Source organism: Papaver somniferum, chromosome 1 (assembly GCF_003573695.1).
Source record: "Papaver somniferum cultivar HN1 chromosome 1, ASM357369v1, whole genome shotgun sequence".
NCBI lineage: Eukaryota > Viridiplantae > Streptophyta > Magnoliopsida > Ranunculales > Papaveraceae > Papaver > Papaver somniferum.
Window position 1 is genome coordinate 203,183,190 of NC_039358.1, and position 21,174 is coordinate 203,204,363.

The window sequence follows — 21,174 nt, forward strand, 5'->3', positions numbered from 1 at the left end:
TAGTCAAATCTAGACATTTAGCGTTTTGCAGCATTAGAATTATGTGGATATCTATACTCCTAAAAAGAAGTAGTGGTTCAGTTATAGGGAAGATTTTGCGCTAGTTGTTGTGTGTTTTGCAGCTCATTTCTAGAATGGATAGTGCAATAATGGATTAAGAGGTCGCTTAGCTAGTTGTTGTTTGTTTCTTTAGCTCATTCAAGCAGCTTGTTGCTTGTTTTAATTGGTGTGTGTGTTTTCATGTATAAAACATTATCTTGGAGAAGAAATTGAAATTTTGCAACCCGCAAACCATGCAAGTGGCCAGTGGGGAATGGATGAGAAGAAGATTTTTGTGAATTATTGGTTGTAATTAGAAGTAAACAATGGCTGCTCCTATAGACGATCGAGGTTGACTGAACCACAAATAAATTATAAAGAAAATTCTCAAAGGAGCATATAAATAAATGACATTTCATTATCGAGTTCGTTCATGTCATGGCCAACTGGTAGATGGATGCTATACAAAATGCATTAAATATAAACGGACAAATTATTCAATTTGAATGAGGAATGCGGAATGCCTATAAATTGAAAACATATCAACTCAATCCGATATATTGAAATCATGGTTAAAGCTTGTCTAAGTTTTTCTCCTTTTCTTGTTGGATTTCTCTTGGTTTTGTTTGTTGCAGACATAGGGTACGTAAGTTACTAGCTAGATATTCGATTCATGTTGTTTTTTCTCTTTTTGATCAATCTTTCTCTTCATTTTCATGTTTATTTCTTTTTTTGTTGAGATATGAAACACTAATACGAGCATTCTACTACATCTGATTAATGACGTATACAGATACGTCCGTGGTGAATGTGATGTGGGGAGACGCATGCGGGTGGAGGACGGGTGTGATGGTGTAGATTGTGATTCTCTTTGTATTAGCAACTGCGATTTTTTAGTCAGTAAAACTGAATGCCAATTTGATGAAGGTTATATTTTCTCTGGCCATTACTGCGCATGTTGCAGGTAAGGATATAAACAGCAACTTGCCGGCTCTGTCATCAGTTAGGGTTGGCGCGACACCAATCATGTATCTTACTTTCTCCATCGTTTCTTCGTAGTAATAAGTTCACTGATAAATTATTGATCTTTTGTTACATGTTTGTAACTTTTTTGTATCGCCGGTCCTTTTATAATCAAGCGGGCTTGTGTTACTAGCTAGTGTGGGTGTTTGTTTAATTTGTATTGCAAAATGTTAATCATCGAGTAGATGTAACCGTTCGATTTACATCGATCATTTGTCTGATCTTCTCCACCAAAGTCATTCTCTCTTTTCATCATATCTTTCACTGATCAATTGCTCATCTTTTATGTTCATTTGTTATTTCTCTGTATAACTCCTCTTATAGAGCTCGGGGTGTTCGTTTGTATAGGAAAAAACGTTTATGTTATCTGACTTTCAACCATGAGAAAATAAAAATAAAATTTTCCAACAATTTAATTCTATAAAATAAACTCGGTTTAAAAGTTACCCTCAGCTTGATTTTACAGTCTACTAGTTCTAGTTCGTAAACATTAACAAGGCACAAGGATTTACGTGGCTCAGTGTTACATGAGGCATAATCTACCATTTTTACTCAAAATATATATTCGGACCTAAATTTTCATTGTGATCAATAATCTGCACTTGCAAAACCAAATTGTTCCTTGTGTGCAGATTATTAATCTAAGATGTACATAAACATATAACTGCAAGCACATTGTGTTTGTTTTTTCCTGACTCATCTGGATTTGACTAATATCACTTGACTCATCTGGATCTGACACAATATGTTTATTTTCATTTAACTCAAAAATATGTGATTCAGTGGCTTGGTCCCATGAGTTAGGGACATTTTATTCCCTGACTCAAATGGGTCCAAGTCAGGGATTAGGTCTGAGTCAGATCTGAAAAAAAAAGGTCTGACATCTGAGTCGTGCCGAGTTTGCGATCGAATCAGATTCAGACGCTGAGTCAGCAAAAAACAAGCACATTCGAATTTAACAAGGCACAAGGATTTACGTGGCTCAGGGTTACATGAGCCATAATCTACCATTTTGACTCAATATATATATTCGGACCTAAATTTTCATTGTGATCTATAAACTGCACTTGCAAAACCAAACTGTTCCTTGTGTGTCCTAAAAACTACACTGTGATCCAAAATCTAATATTCATCTGACTTACCATGTAAACCGATATATGTTTCCTGATTGAAATATGTCAGTGTGACCTAGAATTTATCGTATGCCCTATAATTTGAAAAATGACCCACCATCTACAAGAGTGTTATGAGGTTGTTCGCCATCTGTAACTGTTGATAACAATTTTAGTGGCTTGTTTAAATCTTGACAGCTTCAACCTTATATAGAAGAAAAAAACAATTTTAGTTTGTTAACGGGAAATAAAGGGAAAAGAAGAAAAGAAGAACATGTTATTTGGGATGAGTATGAAATAATTAGAGTTCTAGGTTTCACTATTAGGAATTAGTGGAGGATAATTTGGTAATTTCATCCAATTTAAACACCTTATCCTCCGCTTAGTTGGGAATAAAATTTGGATAGTCCTCAAATAATACAAGTGGGCCTTAAACTAGCCGGCTTAATTAGTGAAGCCATTCTACTACTCTCTCATTTTTACGCAAGTCATTAATGATCCTTTTGGTCGCCTAATTAGCCACAATATATAGGAAAAAATAATGTGGGTGCTAGGAAGGAGCCATTCTAAACAGATCGCCCCTTAATTTAAGAAGTAAATTAACGACATATCTTCGGATTTATGACGTTTGCAAGATGAGCTAGTTTATTCTTCATGACCAATTGCTGATTTAAGGCAAGGAAGAGCCACATTTATCCAAGTCATTGCACTTTTCAGTTGACGTAAAAATGAAAATGATTCTGCAAATAGGATCAGATAAAAGAACAATTATCTGTATATCTAATCCTCTATTAAAGGATCACAATACTGACTAATAAAAATCTGAATTTCATAGTTACATATCATGACTCGTACCGATTAGACTATGGATTACTTGATGATGTTGATTTGGCTATTTAACATAACATTAATGCGATACATCTTCATCGTGAGAATAAACTAAAACATAAAGTGCTTCTAAGGGGTGCATTTGAGAAGAAAACCCAAACGGTATCTTAGTCGTCAGAGATTAGACCATGTTTTCGTGGATTTTTCTGTCTGATTATGTTTATATGCAAAATAAAAATATAACTGTTGAACAAAGATCAACTGAGAATGAGAAAATATGAAAAAAACGAAAAAAACCCAAATCAAAATAAATAGAGAAAAGGAATAAACCCTAAATCAAAAATAAATAAATAAAAAGAGGGAGCAAACACTGAAACACAAAAATGAATGAAAATGAATAGTGAGTTACATTACCTAAAATCTTCATTGTATAACTTTATTTTGGTGGTCTAGGGTTTTTTTTCTAGGTTTTTCTTCTTGACCAATTTCGCCACTAACAAAAACTACCTACTTGGTTGAATACCAATCACCCTGTCGAACCCACAGACTCAGTAGAAGAAAGAGACTAAAAATTAAATCAACAAAATAAACCAAAAACGGAGAAGCGAAAATCTTGAATTTCTGTGGGAAAGAGGAAAAGAGATCGCATTGAAAGAAAGAAAAACATGATTAGGGTTTTTTTTTCCTCTCGAAAGATTTTGCTTTTTCTTGGAGAAGAAAAGTGTAGAATTGATGCAGTCGGAAAATCGAGAGGAGAATAGAGAGAGAAAGAGATGTAACAGAGATTTAGGTCTCTTCAAGGATGCGATTTAGGTTTAACCCCAAACCAATAGAATCTCGCCAGGTGTTATCTCCATGTTTATTTTACAAACTCTTCTCTAAGCGATTGTAAATACTCTCTTCTAAGTGATTCTCTTCTCTAAGCGAACGGTGACGCAAAGTGGGGGCTCATATGAAATAGGACTTTAAAGGAGTTAGATGAAAAATCATCTATGTGCGCTCGGGGGTAATTTCCATGAGAGGAGCTTATAAGTTTTATAACAGTTCGTTATGTGGTTCATGTCATGTCATGGCCAACTGGTATATATGCTATAAGAAATGCAACTTGTGTTACGTCCTTATGTTTTGCCTCTTTAATCATTTGTAAACACGGACGCTGTATTTTTTGTGCCGTGTCCGCGTTCGACTCGCGTCGGACACGGGACGCGCGTTGGACGCTGACACGACGCGTGTCCGACGTACAAATGTGCGCGTCATGCGCGCGACTGTTTTGGACGCACTGATGACTCGGGTTTGAAGCGATTTTCTTTTTCATTTTCATTTAAACTTCTTCCACTACTTTTACTATTATTAACTAAAATTAACTAAATAAAGAAACACGAACATTTAGATCAATTATTTAGGTCTTTATTAAGGTTTTATAATTGGAAATGACATCACGTGTACCCATAGTTGGGCATGTGTTGTTCTAAGAATGCATTTTGATTGTGCCATGTGTTTAATAGTGATTGACTGCTTGAACTTCGTTGTGTATAAACAAACGATCTCTTCTTTTCTTTTGAAATTTATACACATGTAGCATCATTTTTTAATTTCTAGGATCCAAACACTTAACTTTGTTGTACAAATACATGATTTTATATATAAATAAAGTATATATATACCTGTCCGTGTCCTAGTTTTTGAGAACTTTGTAGTGTCGGCGGCCGCGTCGTGTCCGCGTCTACGCGTCCGCGTCTGAGAAACCCAGGTAAAGACGATTGTTTCGTATTTGTAAATTAGAATAAGATTCGACTTTTTTTCAAGGGAAACTCATGGAATGATTCTTCTTGTCACTTAGCCACGGTATATATACATATATATATATATATATATATGTTAAGTGCTAGGAGGAAACTTCCATGGAAGGAGCTTAATTTATAAATTAAATAACATTCACATCGAGTTCATGTCATGGCCAACTGGTAGATGTTGTACAAAAATGTATACATAACTGAATGTCTTCCCATCCTAGTCGCACTTTTATTAATAAAAATCATTGAAAAATAAATATGAAAAGGATTTTAACCAATTGCATGCCTACAAATAAGTAAACAAATAACAGGAAACCTATGAGTTGGAGATAAATCGAAAATGATATATGACACCCATATATCGTGCACCCATTGCACCCAACATTAGATGTCATCCATAGGGAACAAATGTTTAATTTCATAGAAAAGACTTGGTTTTCGAGATTAACTTTTCGTTTTCATCTTCGGAGTGATTATCTAATCGGCACGAGGTAAACTAATATTGTTAACTAGAGAAACCTAATCACTTTCGAATCTCCAAATTTGCAAAATCTTATTATTGATCATATCCTATCACCAGAAAAGTGCATTTGAAACTTGTATATGTCATGATTGAATCAGTAACTCTTTTTCTAAAATTTGTTTATTCTTTCTACCATTCAATCAATCATCAGAAAATCTAATCGAATGGGTAATTTTTCTCAAATACTAAAGAAATATCTCGTAATTTTGCAAGGTGTTGCTTTCTTCATCAAGACTGGTTCATGTTGATTTCGTTTAGCTTTTTGTTTTTTATATGCAAAGTTATGATTCCTTCATTAGGATGATTCTCTAATACATGATGTAAATTAAAACTAGTCCTACATTCGTCTTTCATATAAGCCCAAAACAGAAAACTAAAGAAATCTTCCATTGCATTTCACGCCACAATGAAAAATTCTTCGCATTTAATTGATCTTCGTTTAGGTTTTTTAAATAAGATCGAAGGAGAAAAGAATAGGTAAAGGAAGGGATGATGAGCTCGCTTCCAATATGGATGACACTTAATGTTGGGTGCAGTGGGTGCACGATATATGGGTGCCATATATCATTTTCGGAGATCAAACTTTATTTTTCCTAATATTTAGGATATTATACTCAAAGGATCGATGTCTTAAAAGTGATGCCACATATGAAACATCCAAATTCACCACTGGAGAAAGTTAGGATGCTGCTAAATGCTAGTGATTCCTAAATTGGATTATCTATGGGTTGGAGATAAAACTTTATTTTTCCTAATATTTAGGATTTTATACTCAAAGGATGTCGTAAAAGTGATGCCACATATGAAAGATCCACATTCACCATTGGAGAAAGCTAGGATGCTGCTAAATGCTAGTGATTCGTAAATTGGATTATCTATGTGTTTGAACAATTCTTTGTCACGATGGGTGTTTGAGTTTGTTTGTTTTTTGGTCACTCTCTTTTTGAAAAAGCCTAGAAAAAAAAGGTTTGACTGAAATGGTTGATGTGCTCAATAGACACAAATTCTTGGTGAACCGTGAAAACGGACACCTTAAAAACCGCCTAGAGAGGAACCCTACTGTGACCGCCCCACTAAACCAGACCCCCTGCAAATTCCCAGCCCATGGGGCCCATTCTTTGAGAGTGGACGGTTTTTAAGGAGTTCACTTTTGGCAGATCGCCAGGAAGGACTCATTAATGGATCATATTCAATTTTTTTTAGAATTCCGAGGAGGAATTCCGTCCCAGGGGGTCAAATGTTTTAGAAATGTATAGTTTATTTCCCTAAAGCCACACCTCCCTTTTTGTTTTTATAATGTACAAGTATTTGTGCAAAGAGCAGATTAACAGATCCCTATTCTGACCATAAACTGATTGAAACGGGGAGATACTATCTGAAAACACGGGGGTCTAACAACCACACCCAATATTTCGCTTAGCAATCTGTATGGACTAACTCTTATATAATTTTAAGAGAATCAACTAGTCAGTCAGACTCAATCTTACTAAAGGTATATCAAAGAGTTATATCTCACTTTCTCGATTCAATAATTACTCAAGCAAATAGAAATTTGTGACTCTAATTGAATACGAGAGAAATCACTTGAACGGTACCAAAGACTAATGTTCAAGGATCAATCAATTTCAATCAACAACCAAAGGTTGTATTTCCAATTGATCGATTCAATGCACAACCTGTGATATTTCAATTATATAACAAAATATAATGCGGAAAAGAAATAACACAGACACCAAAAGTTTTGTTAACGACGAAACCGCAAACGCAGAAAAACCCCGGGACCTAGTCCAGATTGAACACACACTGTATTAATCCGCTACAGACACTGGCCTACTACAAACTAACTTCGGTATGGACTGTAGTTGAACCCCAACAAATCTCACACTGATCCCAGCAGGATACTATGCACTTGATTCCCTTAGCTGAACTCACCCACAACTAAGAGTTGCTACGACCCAGAAAAGTCTACGGTAATAGATAAATTTGTCTCCCACTGAATACCTACGAGTTTTTGTTCTGTATTTTGATAAATCAAGGTGAACAGGAACCAATTGATAACCCATACTTATATTTCCGAAGAACAGCCTAGAATTATCAATCACCTCACAATAATATTAACCGACTAGCGAAAGAAGATATTGCAGAATCACAAACGATGAGACGAAGATGTTTGTGACTTCTTTTATATCTTGCCTATCGGAGAAATCAATCTCAAGCCAATCTTACGGTTTTACTCAAATACGATAAAAACAGCAAGATCACATCACGCAACTACAAAGAAAATAAATGGGTCTGGCTTCACAATCCCAATGAAGTCTTCAAGTCGTTGACCTACAAGGTCTCGAGAAGAAACCTAAGGTTAAAGGAGAATCGACTCTAGCTAATACAACTAGTACACACGAAAGGTGTGGGGATTAGGTTTCCCAGTTGCTAGAGTCCTCCTTTATATAGACTTTCAAATTAGGGTTTGCAATCAATGTTAGCTTAGTAACAAAGCATTCAATATTCACCGTTAGATGAAAACCTGATTAGATTCAAGCTAATATCTTTCAACCGTTAGATTGAAATTAGCTTGTTACACACGAATGAAATGCACGTTTATTTAGGTTTGTGTAACCGTACCCAAACATGTACACTTAGTTGGTTCAACAGTAGTTAACCAAATGGTTATCCATATGAGCACTTCCATATCAACCATATTGTTCTTTACCACAACTAGTTCAAATGACTCAAATAAACTAGTTAGAGAGTTGTTCAATTGCTTAGATCTTATAGAAATATACAAGACACAATCGAAGCAAAAACGATTTGATTCACTCGAATCGATTCATGAACTTTATATCCACGGTTTGCAAATATGCATTCCTTAGTTTATATAGGTTTAAGTTCACGAATAACCGTTTTTAGAAAATAACCAACTTAAGTACGCACACTGGTACACGGACTTAAGTACCCGGAATAAGTTTGTTTTCGGTTCAAAAAATCTAGCAGAAATTCAGGGGACGTGAACTTCCGACAGTGTGCGTACTGGTACGCGGACTTTAGTTCTGGTTTTCCTGAGCAGCAAAGTACGCATACTTTGGTTCAAGGAATAAGGACTTACACAGTATGTGTTACCACACAATGTTTATATCCTTCCAAGGTGAAATATTCTAAACTCTCATTTCAATCGTTGAAACATTCTTAGAGGACGTTATATAGTTGTTATTCACAAACCATTTTTCATCAAAGCCATTTTCAAGTAATTGAAACTAATATGACTTTCGTCACTAGTAAAGATGAACTTGGCCAAAGCGAAAGCTTACCAACACATATTTCGAGAAATAGATAATCAAGATAAATTCGGCTCGAAATGTTAAATGTGCATAATCAAAGTCTATATAGGAATAAGACTTTTGTTTCAAGATATGAGATAGAGTAGATAGACTTTTGAGTGATAGATAAGTTCAAGTCTCCACATACCTTGTAGTCGATGAAGTTCCACAAGTTCCTTGAGTAGTTCTTCGTCTTTGTATGATGATCTCCATGGAGTCTTAAGCTCAACTACACTTTCTATCCTAGTCCGAGACTTAGCTATAAGTAGACTAGCAATCAAGACTTATAGTTTTGATCACTAATATTGACAAACATGCTTGAGATAGCAACGCATGCGAGTTCGACCGAGCAGTGCTCTAACAATCTCCCCCTTTGTCAATTTTAATGACAAAACTATCAATACATATGGAATACAAAATAAATAAATAAACTTTGTAGCTTCTCTTCCACATGTCTGATCTCCTTGGTTCTTCAACATTACTCGAAATCTTCGTCACTTCCAAGTACTCCAATGATTCCAAAGGTTGTAAGTTTAGTATCATCGTTGTTGAAAATCCGTAGCTATAACAATGAGAAAACAATAATTCTCAATCATTGTTACACAGTGTCATAATATTATTACACGGCATCAAAGTTCATTTGTATCACAACTTCGACAACAATACTATGGTGATATGTATCACTCCCCCTTAGTCAATACTCCATCTCACATGGAAACCACTCCCCCTTACATAATGATCTGAAAACCATATGTATTTGTAGTGTGAACTACACATTAATTCTCCCCCTTTTTGTCAATAAAATTGGCAAAGGTACGAAACTAGTGGGATCCTAATGAAATTTCCATAGAGAAATTTCATGAACAAAAGAAAGCACATGTCAACTTTTTAGATGCCATCATATAGTCGAAGCTAAATGCTTTCAACAAGGAGTTTGTAAAGATACAAGATAACCCCTATAATATTCCACAGCCGCACTCCCCACAAAGATTTTGACAATTAAGTAGAAGTTCAATTAAGAACTCTCCTCCATAAAATGTCATTCCCGAAAGAACAACAAGAGCGACCTTACTTTCACAAGAAAAGAAGGATTTCTTTGGACATAACAAATCACATACGACTATGAATTTGAATCCAAAAATACTCAATCAAATTAACCACAAGAAAACCCATGATTAATTTAATCGGAAATATTCAACATAAGAGAACTTACGGAGCCGCACAGTATATACATAACAAATATGGATCAGGGAAGATCAATATTGCGGAATAGACAAGGATTCTTCCTATTTTCCATCACTATTTGCACAATGACATACAATAGACATAATCCTCGTAAAAAAAAGTTGTATCCTTTATTCCATCAAAATATGACATAAAAGGCTTTAACTTTTGTAATGTCAAAAGTTCATTCATTCTTTTATCAATAAATGCATATCGACATGCGAAAGACTTAACTTTTGACAAAGTATGGGAAAATCATAGTTCACGGATGCAAACACACATATCCCATAACACATTGCAATATATAAAACCATGAAGATTAATACTGCAAAAATCATCTTCCAAACAATTTTAGAATTTAAACAAATAAACCTAAAACAATGAAGATGAAAACATTGGACATAGCTACATGTAATCACAATAATGGCTATTCCAAAAACTAGTTATTCTTCCTGAAACACAAGAAATAAAATTCTTATAAGAAGGTTTACTACACAAAATAAAACAACTCTCAGAGAAAATGATTCGGAAAACACATTAAACAAAGCCAGCAACCAAAGATTGAACATGGAAGAGTTCATCAGTTGCTTTCTTCAGTTCGTTTTTCAGAAAATCAAGATTCCTTGTTGCAATTCCAAGTTGTTCACGTACGACCTCAAAATCTCGAAGAAGATTTCCGACCAGCTGTGATGACATCTGAACTGGTAGTTTGTTTTCATGATCAACGGCATGATAGAAAGTTATGAAAATAGGGTTCTCGTGAAACTCGAAATGCTTGCCCTTTTCAACATTGTCTTCCTTGTTGCATCCATCCATTGTGTACACAGAAATCAGGTGAACCTTTTGACATTATGGGACGTATATGTACCAAAACTGAGTATGATACATGTGTATATATATATATATATATATATATATATATATGAGTGTTTCTTAGGAAACCCTAGGAATATTCGTATACGTTCCGCGTAGGTCCGGTGAACGTGAACTTAAGGTTACAACCTTGGTACGAGACCAAAAGAATAATGGAGAAAAATTTAGAAGAGATCTTGACACACTCAAGAATCATTCTAAACAAGGGATGACCTTCTTAGTTCAAGGGAACATAAGAGAATCGTTCGAAAACAAGTCAATCAACAAGAGATTATTCTCAAGAGTTAAAGATCAAAAAAAAAAATTACATCATGTAAAGTACTGGAACAAGGCTCAACAGTTTAATGATCATCGTTTCGTAAAAGAAATATAACAACAACTACTTTCTCAAGACAAACAGGTTTCTTGAGAATTATAAGCATCCTTCTATATTACAAGAAGGATGCTACATTAAGTAGTCATGTTGTATTTTGATGAGTTTTTTGCTCATCAAGAATATTGACTTCCTCTCTCTTTCCTTCTTGAAGATTTTCAGAAAAATCATCAGGATTAGTAGAAAGAGTTTTAACCAGAGGGGAACAAGGAATACCTAAACCTGCTGCTTTCCTTTCCTTTTTGATGCTCCGTTTGACTCTGTTTATGCTGATCTTGAGCTCTGAGACTCGATTATTGATATGAATGAAATCTGGAGCAGACACCTCGGTTGCACTGTCTTCTTTAGAAGGAGATAAGGAATTTTGCTTTTCTTTATTTCTCATATACCTTTTTCTGTTCTCGAATTAGTTTAAAGAGTCAGTTATTCACCTAACATTCTTCCTTCTACAACTATAGGCATTTTTTGTCTCAAAAACATAATCTAGAAATGACTCATCACAACACTTCTCTTGATTGCAGACACTGCCTTTTACTCCAGCAATATGAGAGAAAGGTTTAACTACTTCTTTAGACATCCATGCAAGAATGTTATGAAGTTTCTCATTCCTCAATCGAAACGACATCTTCTTTCAATATGTCATTTATTTCCGCAATAATAGCAGTTAAAGGATTTGTTCTTGACTGTTCTCATGCGAGTTAATTTTGAAGGAGTACAATCCTTGTTCCTAAGACTGTCGGCTTCTTGAAAAGTTTTTTCACATGAAGGGTTTTCATTATCATGAACAAAATCAATCTTACCAGTACTTGGAGCGTCTATTCCCCTATAGCCCAGACCACATGTATCACGATGTTCTTTACATGCTCCAAGCATAGAAGATAATTTTGTAGAGCTAGAATTAAATCTTTTCAGATTTCCTTCCAGTGATTTTACCTTATTAAGAGCAGCAACGAGATCAGTCTCCAACGATTTTTCCCTGGTGAGGAGACTGAGTTCTCTGTCATTAAAACATTTTTGTTGAGAGTCATATCTTGCTTCAGATTCCGCAAGTCTTTCTTTCAACACAAAGAGATTTTGAAGAAGTTTGTCACACTCGTACCTTTTTGAGCGTAAGTCTTCGTCTCGATCTTTAACGGTAGATTGTAATAGTTTATAACCACAATCATAACCTTTAAAGAGCTTTCTCATCTTTTTGTTTTCTTGACAGAGAGGTGCCAAATATTTTGTCAAGCAAGTTGTTGACTTTTTTTTCTTCAAATTATGGTCAATCAGCTTGATATATTGAGAGACTTCCTCATCAATAGTTTGTCCTTCTTCTGAATCAGTCTCATCTGAAAGATCATCCAATTGTTCATCAAGACATTTTTCCCAGTTGAAGTCAGACTCAGACACAGAGGCAGAAATAGGAAATTTCTTAGATGTCTTAGGATTTTGAAACATCTCAGGGGGACTCTGATCTGATGTTGCGTTATCAGAGAGATTATTGTCCATATAGTTAGATCGCTACAAACACGGACTTATAAGTTCTTAAATGTGTTTTCCTGCTCTGATACAAATGAAAAAGCGGGGATCTAACAGCCACACCCAATATTTGGCTTAGCAATCTGTATGGACTAACTCCAATATACTTTTAAGAGAATCAACTAGTCGGTCAGACTCAATCGTAATAAAAGTATATCAAAGAGTTATATCTCACTTTCTCGATTCAATACTTACTCAAGCAAATAAAAATCTGCAAGTATAATTGAATACAAGAGAAATCATTTGAACGTACCAAAGACCAATGTTCAAGGATCAATCAATTTCAATCAACAACCAAAGGTTGGATTTCCCAATTGATCGATTCAACGCACAACCTGTGATATTTCAATTATATAACAAAATATAATGCGGAAAAGAAATAACACAGACACATAAGTTTTGTAAATGAAGAAACTGCAAATGCAGAAAAACCCCGGGACCTAGTCTAGATTGAACACACACTGTATTAAGCCGCTACAGACACTAGCCTACTACAAACTAACTTCGATCTGGACTGTAGTTGAACCCCAATCAATCTCACACTGATCTAAGGTACAGTTGCGCTCCTTATGTCTCTGATCCCAGCAGGATACTACGCACTTGATTCCCTTAGATGATCTCATCCACAACTAAGAGTTGCTACGACCCAAAGTCGAAGACTTTAATAAACAAATCTGCATCACACAAAAAAGTCTACGGTAATAGATAAATCTGTCTCCCACAGAAATACCTACGAGTTTTTTTTCTGTCATTTGATAAATCAAGGTGAACAGGAACCAATTGATAACCCGGACTTATATTCCCAAAGAACAACCTAGAATTATCAATCACCTTACAATAATCTTAATCGGCTAGCGAAAGAAGATATTGCGGAATCACAAACAATGAGACAAAGATGTTTGTGACTTCTTTTATATCTTGCCTATCGGAGAAATCAATCTCAAGCCAATCTTACGATTGTAGTCAAATAAGATAGAAACAACAAGATCACATCACTCAACTACAAAGAAAATAGTTGGGTCTGGCTTCACAACCCCAATATAATGAAGTCTTCAAGTCGTTAACCTACAGGGTCTCGAGAAAAAACCTAAGGTTAAAGGAGAATCGACTCTAGCTAATACAACTAGTAACACACGAAAGGTGTGGGGATTAGGTTTCCCAGTTGCTAGAGTCCTCCTTTATATAGACTTTCAAATTAGGGTTTGCAATCAATGTTAGCTTAGTAACAAAGCATTCAGTATTCACCGTTAGACGAAAACCTGATTAGATTCAAGCTAATATCTTTCAACCGTTAGATTGAAATTAGATTGTTAGACACGAATGAAATGCACATTTATTTAGGTTTGTGTAACCGTACCCAAACATGTACACTTAGTTGGTTCAACAGTAGTTAACCAAATGGTTATCCATATGAGCACTTCCATATCAACCATATTGTTCTTTACCACAACTAGTTCAAATGACTCAAATGAACTAGTTAGAGAGTTGTTCAATTGCTTAGATCTTATAGAAGTATACAAGACACATTCAAAGCAAAAACGATTTGATTCATTCGAATCTATTCATGAACTTTATATCCACGGTTTGCAAATATGCATTCCTTAGTTTATATAGGTTTAAGTTCACGAATAACCGTTTTTAGAAAATAACCAACTTAAGTACGCACACTGGTACACGGACTTAAGTACCCGGAATAAGTTTGTTTTCGGTTCACAAACTCCAGCAGAAATTCACGGGACGTGAACTTCCGACAGTGTGTGTACTGGTACGCGGACTTTAGTTCTGGTTTTCCTGAGCAGCAAAGTACGCATACTTTGGTTCAAGGAATAAGGACTTACACAGTATGTGTTACCACACAATGTTTATATCCTTCCAAGGTTATATATTTTAAACTCTCATTTCAATCATTGAAACATTCTTAGAGGACGTTATATAGTTGTTATTCACAAACCATTTTTCATCAAAGCCATTTTCAAGTAATTGAAACTAATATGACTTTCGTCACTAGTAAAGATGAACTTGGACAAAGCGAAAGCTTACCAACACATATTTCGAGAGATAGATAACGAGATAAACTCGGCTCGAAATAGAAAATGTGCATAATCAAAGTCTATATAGCAATAAGACTTTTGTTTCAAGATATGAGATAGAGTATATAGACTTTTGAGTGATAGATAGGTTCAAGTCTTCACATACCTTTTAGTCGATGAAGTTCCACAAGTTCCTTGAGTAGTTCTTCTTCTTTGTATGATGATCACCATGGAATCTTGAGCTCAACTACACTTTATATCCTAGTCCGAGACTTATCTATAATTAGACTAGAAATCAAGACTTATAGTTTTGATCACTAACATTGACAAACATGCTTGAGATAGCAACGCATGCGAGTTCTACCGAGCAGTGCTCTAACACTATCATCCTGGAGACATGGTCGTCTTATTGGATTGGAATACTCTAGGAGAGCTAAAAATATATTGGCTTTTTTATGGGTCACCGTTTGAGGGATAAAGCTAGAATTTTTTTTAGAATCACTCTTCCCGTAAAAGAACCCAATATATAAAAATTAAAGTAGATGATACCGTTATATCATCTTCTGGTGATGCATACCAGTATACGTATATTTAGACTAGGAACGTATACAAAAAATTCTTGGGAATAAGGTGGGTTAGGAAAGGCAAACCAGCAGAAAATTTCTGTATAACGGTCATGAACCCTGTGGTACATATACACTAAATCCTTGTTGGGAAAATTGGCACCCCGAGCGCAGCGGAAATCAGGATCACAAAGGGAAATTGGTGATTTGAACCAAACATGGAGAAATAACAAGAGACACAAAAGATAATAAAGCACACACACAACCAAAACACAAGATATACGTGGTTCACCTTTACAGGCTACATCCACGACCAAGACCACCAGAAAAACTTCCATTAAATCAAAGACCATTACATGCTCTTTCTGCAACCTATGACAGGAACCAAAGAGTTAACAAGACATATCCGAGAGAACCATCGAAGAAACCATAAAAACCAATTCTCTAACCGTTCCTCGGACCAGACGCATGTCTTCTCTTCTACACCTTCTTCACAGCTTCTAGTAACAGAGTGGAAACATGGAAACACTAGAAACTTGGATTAGAGAAAATCCCCAAACCCAAAACACTAGAACACCAAAATCCTCTCTCTACAAATTTTTCACGATCCTCCCTACCAAAGAGACTAAAGATCCTCAGCACAAGGATTTACCAGTCTTCTAGGTTGGATATCTACAAACCTACAATTCTAGTCCTATATATAGAGAACACAAACTTGGACACCAAGTATTAATCTCCTATTAGGAAACTAAACTCTTTCCTAATATATTCCCACTCCAATTAGGGAATACACCTCAATGTGGAAACGGACTTAAACTAAGAAACCCATGGTTTTCCTAACAATCTCCACCTCGGATCATACTTTTAAGCATGAGACGATCACAAAAAATCACCTCCATCTTCCACCAGATTTGTTCACCATCTCTATATACTCGTAGAATTACTTTTGAAGCTCAAAACCGAACTTCCATCTTCATATATATAACTTGTTATAGATGCATAATTTTGTTATCCAAATGCATAATTTGTTATGCAGTGGAGAAAATGGTTGCATAATTCGTTATGCGTCTGCAGAATGTGTTATGCATCCTTTTTGGTGACTGCATAATGGTTAAGTATCAAGTTTTCAAAAAATATCTCTAAAATGAGGATCACCTCCGATTTTTTTCGTTAAAAACAAAAATTTGATATTCTTGTTTGTACTCGTTGCGTAACTCTTTTAAAAAGATTTCCAACGATATAAAATTTGTAAAATTCTAAGGCGCGGATTTTTAGATATGTTATGTCCAAGTTGCGCTGCCAATTATACCCCTGAAAAATTAGGTTGCGTAACGAGTTATGCCTGTAAAGATAATATACATAACCAATCATGTATTGATTCATATAATTATGGGTGTCACCGTATACAAAATTAATTGTGGGCATAGGAATGAGAATATTATTTTTTTGGATCTCCCCCTAATTTCCCCTTAATTAAATCTTGGCAGCTTCAACCTTATATAGAAGAAAAAACCAATTTTAGTTTGAAAATGGGAAATAAAGGGGGAAGAAGATAAGAATAACCGATTATTTGGGATGAGTATGAAATAATTAGAGTTCTAGGTTTTATTATTTAGGAATTAGTGGATAATAATTCGGTAATTTCATCGAATTTAAACACTTTATCCTCCGTTTTGGTTGATAGTCCTCAAATAATACAAGCGGGACTCAAACTAGCCGGGCTTAATTAGTGAAGTCATTCTACAACTCTCTTATTTTTACGCCAGCCATTAACGATCCTTTTGGTCGCCTAATTAGTCACGGTAGGGGTGTTGTTTTCGGGAGAACTTTTAGATCGGTTTTTTCTAACTAATTTTTGAAATTCAATAGCATTTCATCATGGTAAGTTAACGCACCCCAGGTTTCTTTCGATAGGGTTGATATGGGGTGAATCTGAAGTTTTCGATTTGCATCTGCAAACTAGAATAAGATTCGAATCTTCTTCAGGAAAAATAATTCGGGCGACACGATCCATTCATGAAGTGAAGGCATTCTAATACTCTTTTTTAGGTGGCTCATGTGATGATCCTTTTGGTCGCTTAATTAGCCACTATATATATATATGTGAAAAATAATCTACGTGCTCTCGGGGTAACTTTCATGAGAGGAGCTTATAAGTTTTATAACAGTTCAAGATGTGGTTCATGTCATGTCATGGCCAACTAGTATATAAGGACATAACACAAGTTGCATTTCGTATAGCATATATACTAGTTGGCCATGACATGACATGAACCACATCATGAACTGTTATAAAACTTATAAGCTCCTCTCATGAAAGTTACCCCCGAGAGCACGTAGATTATTTTTCACATATATATATATAGTGGCTAATTAAGCGATCAAAAGGATCATCACATGAGCCACCTAAAAAAGAGTATTAGAATGCCTTCATTTCATGAATGGATCGTGTCGCCCGAATTATTTTTCCTGAAGAAGATTCGAATCTTATTCTAGTTTGCAGATGCAAATCGAAAACTTCAGATTCACCCCATATCAACCCTATCGAAAGAAACCTGGGGGTGCGTTAACTTACCATGATGAAATGCTATTGAATTTCAAAAATTAGTTAGAAAAAACCGCCCTAAAAGTTCTCCCAAAAACAACACCCCTACCGTGGATAATTAGGCGACCAAAAGGATCGTTAATGGCTGGCGTAAAAATGAGAGAGTTGTAGAATGACTTCACTAATTAAGCCCGGCTAGTTTGAGGCCCGCTTGTATTATTTGAGGACTATCAACCAAAACGGAGGATAAAGAGTTTAAATTCGATGAAATTACCGAATTATTATCCACTAATTCCTACATAATAAAACCTAGAACTCTAATTATTTCATACTCATCCCAAATAACCGGTTCTTCTTATCTTCTTCCCCCTTTATTTCCCATTTTCAAACTAAAATTGGTTTTTTCTTCTATATAAGGTTGAAGCTGCCAAGATTTAATTAAGGGGAAATTAGGGGGAGATCCAAAAAAAATAATATTTTCATTCTCAGGCCCACAATTAATTTTGTATACCGTGACACCCATAATTATATGAAATTATTATATGAATCAATACATGACTGGTTATGCATACTATCTTTTCAGACATAACTCGTTACGCAGACTAATTTTTCAGGGGTATAATTGGCAGCGCAACTTGGACATAACATATCTAAAAATCCGCGCCTTAAAATTTTACAAATTTTATATCGTTGGAAATATTTTTAAAAGAGCTACGCAATGAGTACAAACAAGAATATCAAATTTTTGTTTTTAACGAAAAAATCGGAGGTGATCCTCATTTTAGGGATATTTTCTGAAAACTTGATACTTAACCATTATGCAGTCACCAAAAAGGATGCATAACACATTCTGCAGATGCATAACGAATTATGCAACCATTTTCTCCACTGCATAACAAATTATGCATTTGGATAACAAAATTATGCATCTATAACAAGTTATATTACCATTTTTTTGGTTGATTTTAGCCGTACATATAAAAAATTGATGCATAATGCAGTATGCATCCATATTTACGGATGCATATCAGGTTATGCATCTATTTTCTCGATGCATAATGCATTATGTAGCCATATTTTTGGACGCATAACAGGTTATGCAGGTTTTCTGGACTGCATAACAAGTTATGCTACAAATTTTGTAGATGCATAACAGGTTATGCATCCATTTTCACGAATGCATAACATGCTATGCAGACAGTTTCTCCACTGATGACATGTTATGCAGTCATAACCACATCATCATCTTCTTTCATGTTTCAATAACTCCCACGCAAACCATTATCTTTCAGTTATTCGGGGGCTATTGGTCAAAATCATGTATTTACACCATCATCTTCTTTCATGTATTTACACCATCATCTGCAATTAAACCTTCTTCACAACTCATCCAGTATTGCTTACTCCAACTCAATTCACGGCTGAGAGTTTCATAAAAATATGAAATTCATTTCAAAATCTTCATTGAAAACAAGTTTTGATCATAAATCTATGATGACCAAACCGTGTTCTACAAACCCATTTAGGGATTTTTGCTGCTACCATTAGTAACAGTAGTGAATTGAAATTGTAATGAAGAGAATTGGTAGTAAGAGGGTTCGTCGTTAATTCGAAGAAGAAGACGATTTGGTGCTGCTGTTGAGATCAATCGAATTTAAGCATGAATTTGTTCTCGAAATCAATCGAATCTCTCCCTTTTTCTGAGATCTAGGTATAGTGGAGAAGAAGAAGAAAAAAAAGACGAAGAAGAAGAAAAAAAAAAGACAGAAACAGAATTTTATATATTTTGGGTTTGAGAATAATTTTCTTCCAGAATTTGGGTGCGCGCCTGTAGTTTTGGGAGCGTGAGTTTCACAGTAGAAACATCAGGAAGAATGGGTCTCTCTGTAGTTTTCACTTTAATTAAACAAGCCACAAAAATTGTTAGAGCCCAGGTCCGTCCAAATTATGTTCCATGAGTTCCACGGGTTTGATGGGCAATTTGGAGAGAGGACTCCTAGATCGGGAATGCGTCGTTCCCGGCCAACCCAAATCCCACCCCTAGACCAAGTGATCACGTGATAGACAGGGATCGGTCTTTTGGTGGTGGGACCCACCAGTCTTTGCGACTCGGGACAATTTTCGGTATCGGCACCTCCGTGTGTTTAACATTTTCGGAAGCTAGACCCTCCGCCAGTAATTTTTTTTTTATTTTAAAATTCTTTAACAATTACCAAATATTTTTCTATGCTGTATCTAAATGTGAGACTTATTCTGAACAATCTCCGAATCCTATGAAAACTGCCCTATATAAGGGGATCAGTATAGATGTATTCTTTTATACGGTACTGCAAATGTCGATGAAGATTTGTTGTCGAAGGTCTTTAGTCGTTCTTGTAGGGTTATCGTTTCTATTTTCTTCGCCTGTTGTAGGCTCTGATGCTTACGATAATTTCCCGAAGTGTACTATAGAAGACTTCTATGTTCCTGCTCTCAATAAAGCTTCCAATGATGCAACAAACTCGACAATCAATACAACCATATCATTCGATCTCAGACTAAAGATAGAAATTCCTAGTATTTGGAGAGTTGATTATAATACTTTTAACATCACTCTTTATTATTACCACAATGGTAGTAGTGCTACTGGTGAGATTCTAATACCTTCACCCATTGGGAATATATGTATTCCGAAATTTAGTGGATCTACGTCTGAGAATCCACAGCATCATGTTGTGAAGGTTCAGACTTTTGGGATTCCTTGGGAGGAAGCTAGGATTGCAGTTTCTAACGGCGGCACTACCACATTCAGAGTTGAATTAGCTTCACGTGTTAGTTATGAAATGTTGCTTATAAAATTCTTTACGCATACCAAAACAGGTACGGTGGAGTTTGGTGCCAATGTTACTGTCAATGATCAAGGAAATAAATCAGTATCTAAAGGTTTGAGGCTCACTTCATCTTCTAGGCGTATTAATATTCACCCATCTAGCTTTTTTCTTCTCGCTTTATCAGTTTTGAGTTTAATTTTGTGAAACATCGATCTGATGTCAATTATGTGCATTCATCTAATCTTTTTAGATTGTGCGCTCCATGGTTTACTGTAATAGTTAGTAGTTTTGGTGTGAGATTTTCTTATGCATCCTTAATGTTCATTGTGTATTCAACCAACAGCAAAAGCCATATATAGCCATACTAACGTTCTTTTATTATGCATCCTTTTCTTGTTCCATGGGACACCACGAATCGGTTGAACTATCAATACAAGACTGCACCTTAAGTTAGACATGTTACAATGTGCTACAAGGAAACAAAACTAAAAGGGAAAACCGAATTCCTAAGGTAATTTTCCTTCTGGCATTGTAATTTGTAACTACATATAAGAGTTCTGACTGGGAGTTTATTCCCATTCAGGTGTACGCATTGCTAGCTAG

General features: G+C 35.4%; 1 protein-coding gene and 1 long non-coding RNA gene across 2 annotated transcripts; both read left to right on the forward strand.

Annotated features, from left to right (window-relative positions):
• Positions 1–534: 534 nt before the first annotated feature.
• Positions 535–1,317, forward strand: LOC113335498. The gene is made up of 2 exons (XR_003353386.1): positions 535–681; positions 833–1,317. It is a non-coding gene; the product is annotated as an uncharacterized LOC113335498 (long non-coding RNA).
• Positions 1,318–20,094: 18,777 nt separating this feature from the next.
• Positions 20,095–20,775, forward strand: LOC113358488 (protein NDR1-like). Its single transcript, XM_026602083.1, has one exon. It carries the CDS (start codon positions 20,095–20,097, stop codon positions 20,773–20,775), a length of 681 nt encoding a protein of 226 aa, XP_026457868.1.
• The last annotated feature ends 399 nt before the right edge of the window (positions 20,776–21,174 follow it).

What these genes read in the sequence shown, in the direction of transcription:
- LOC113358488 (XM_026602083.1), top strand. Translation starts at nt 20,095, where the DNA reads ATGTCGATGAAGATTTGTTGTCGAAGGTCTTTAGTCGTTCTTGTAGGG.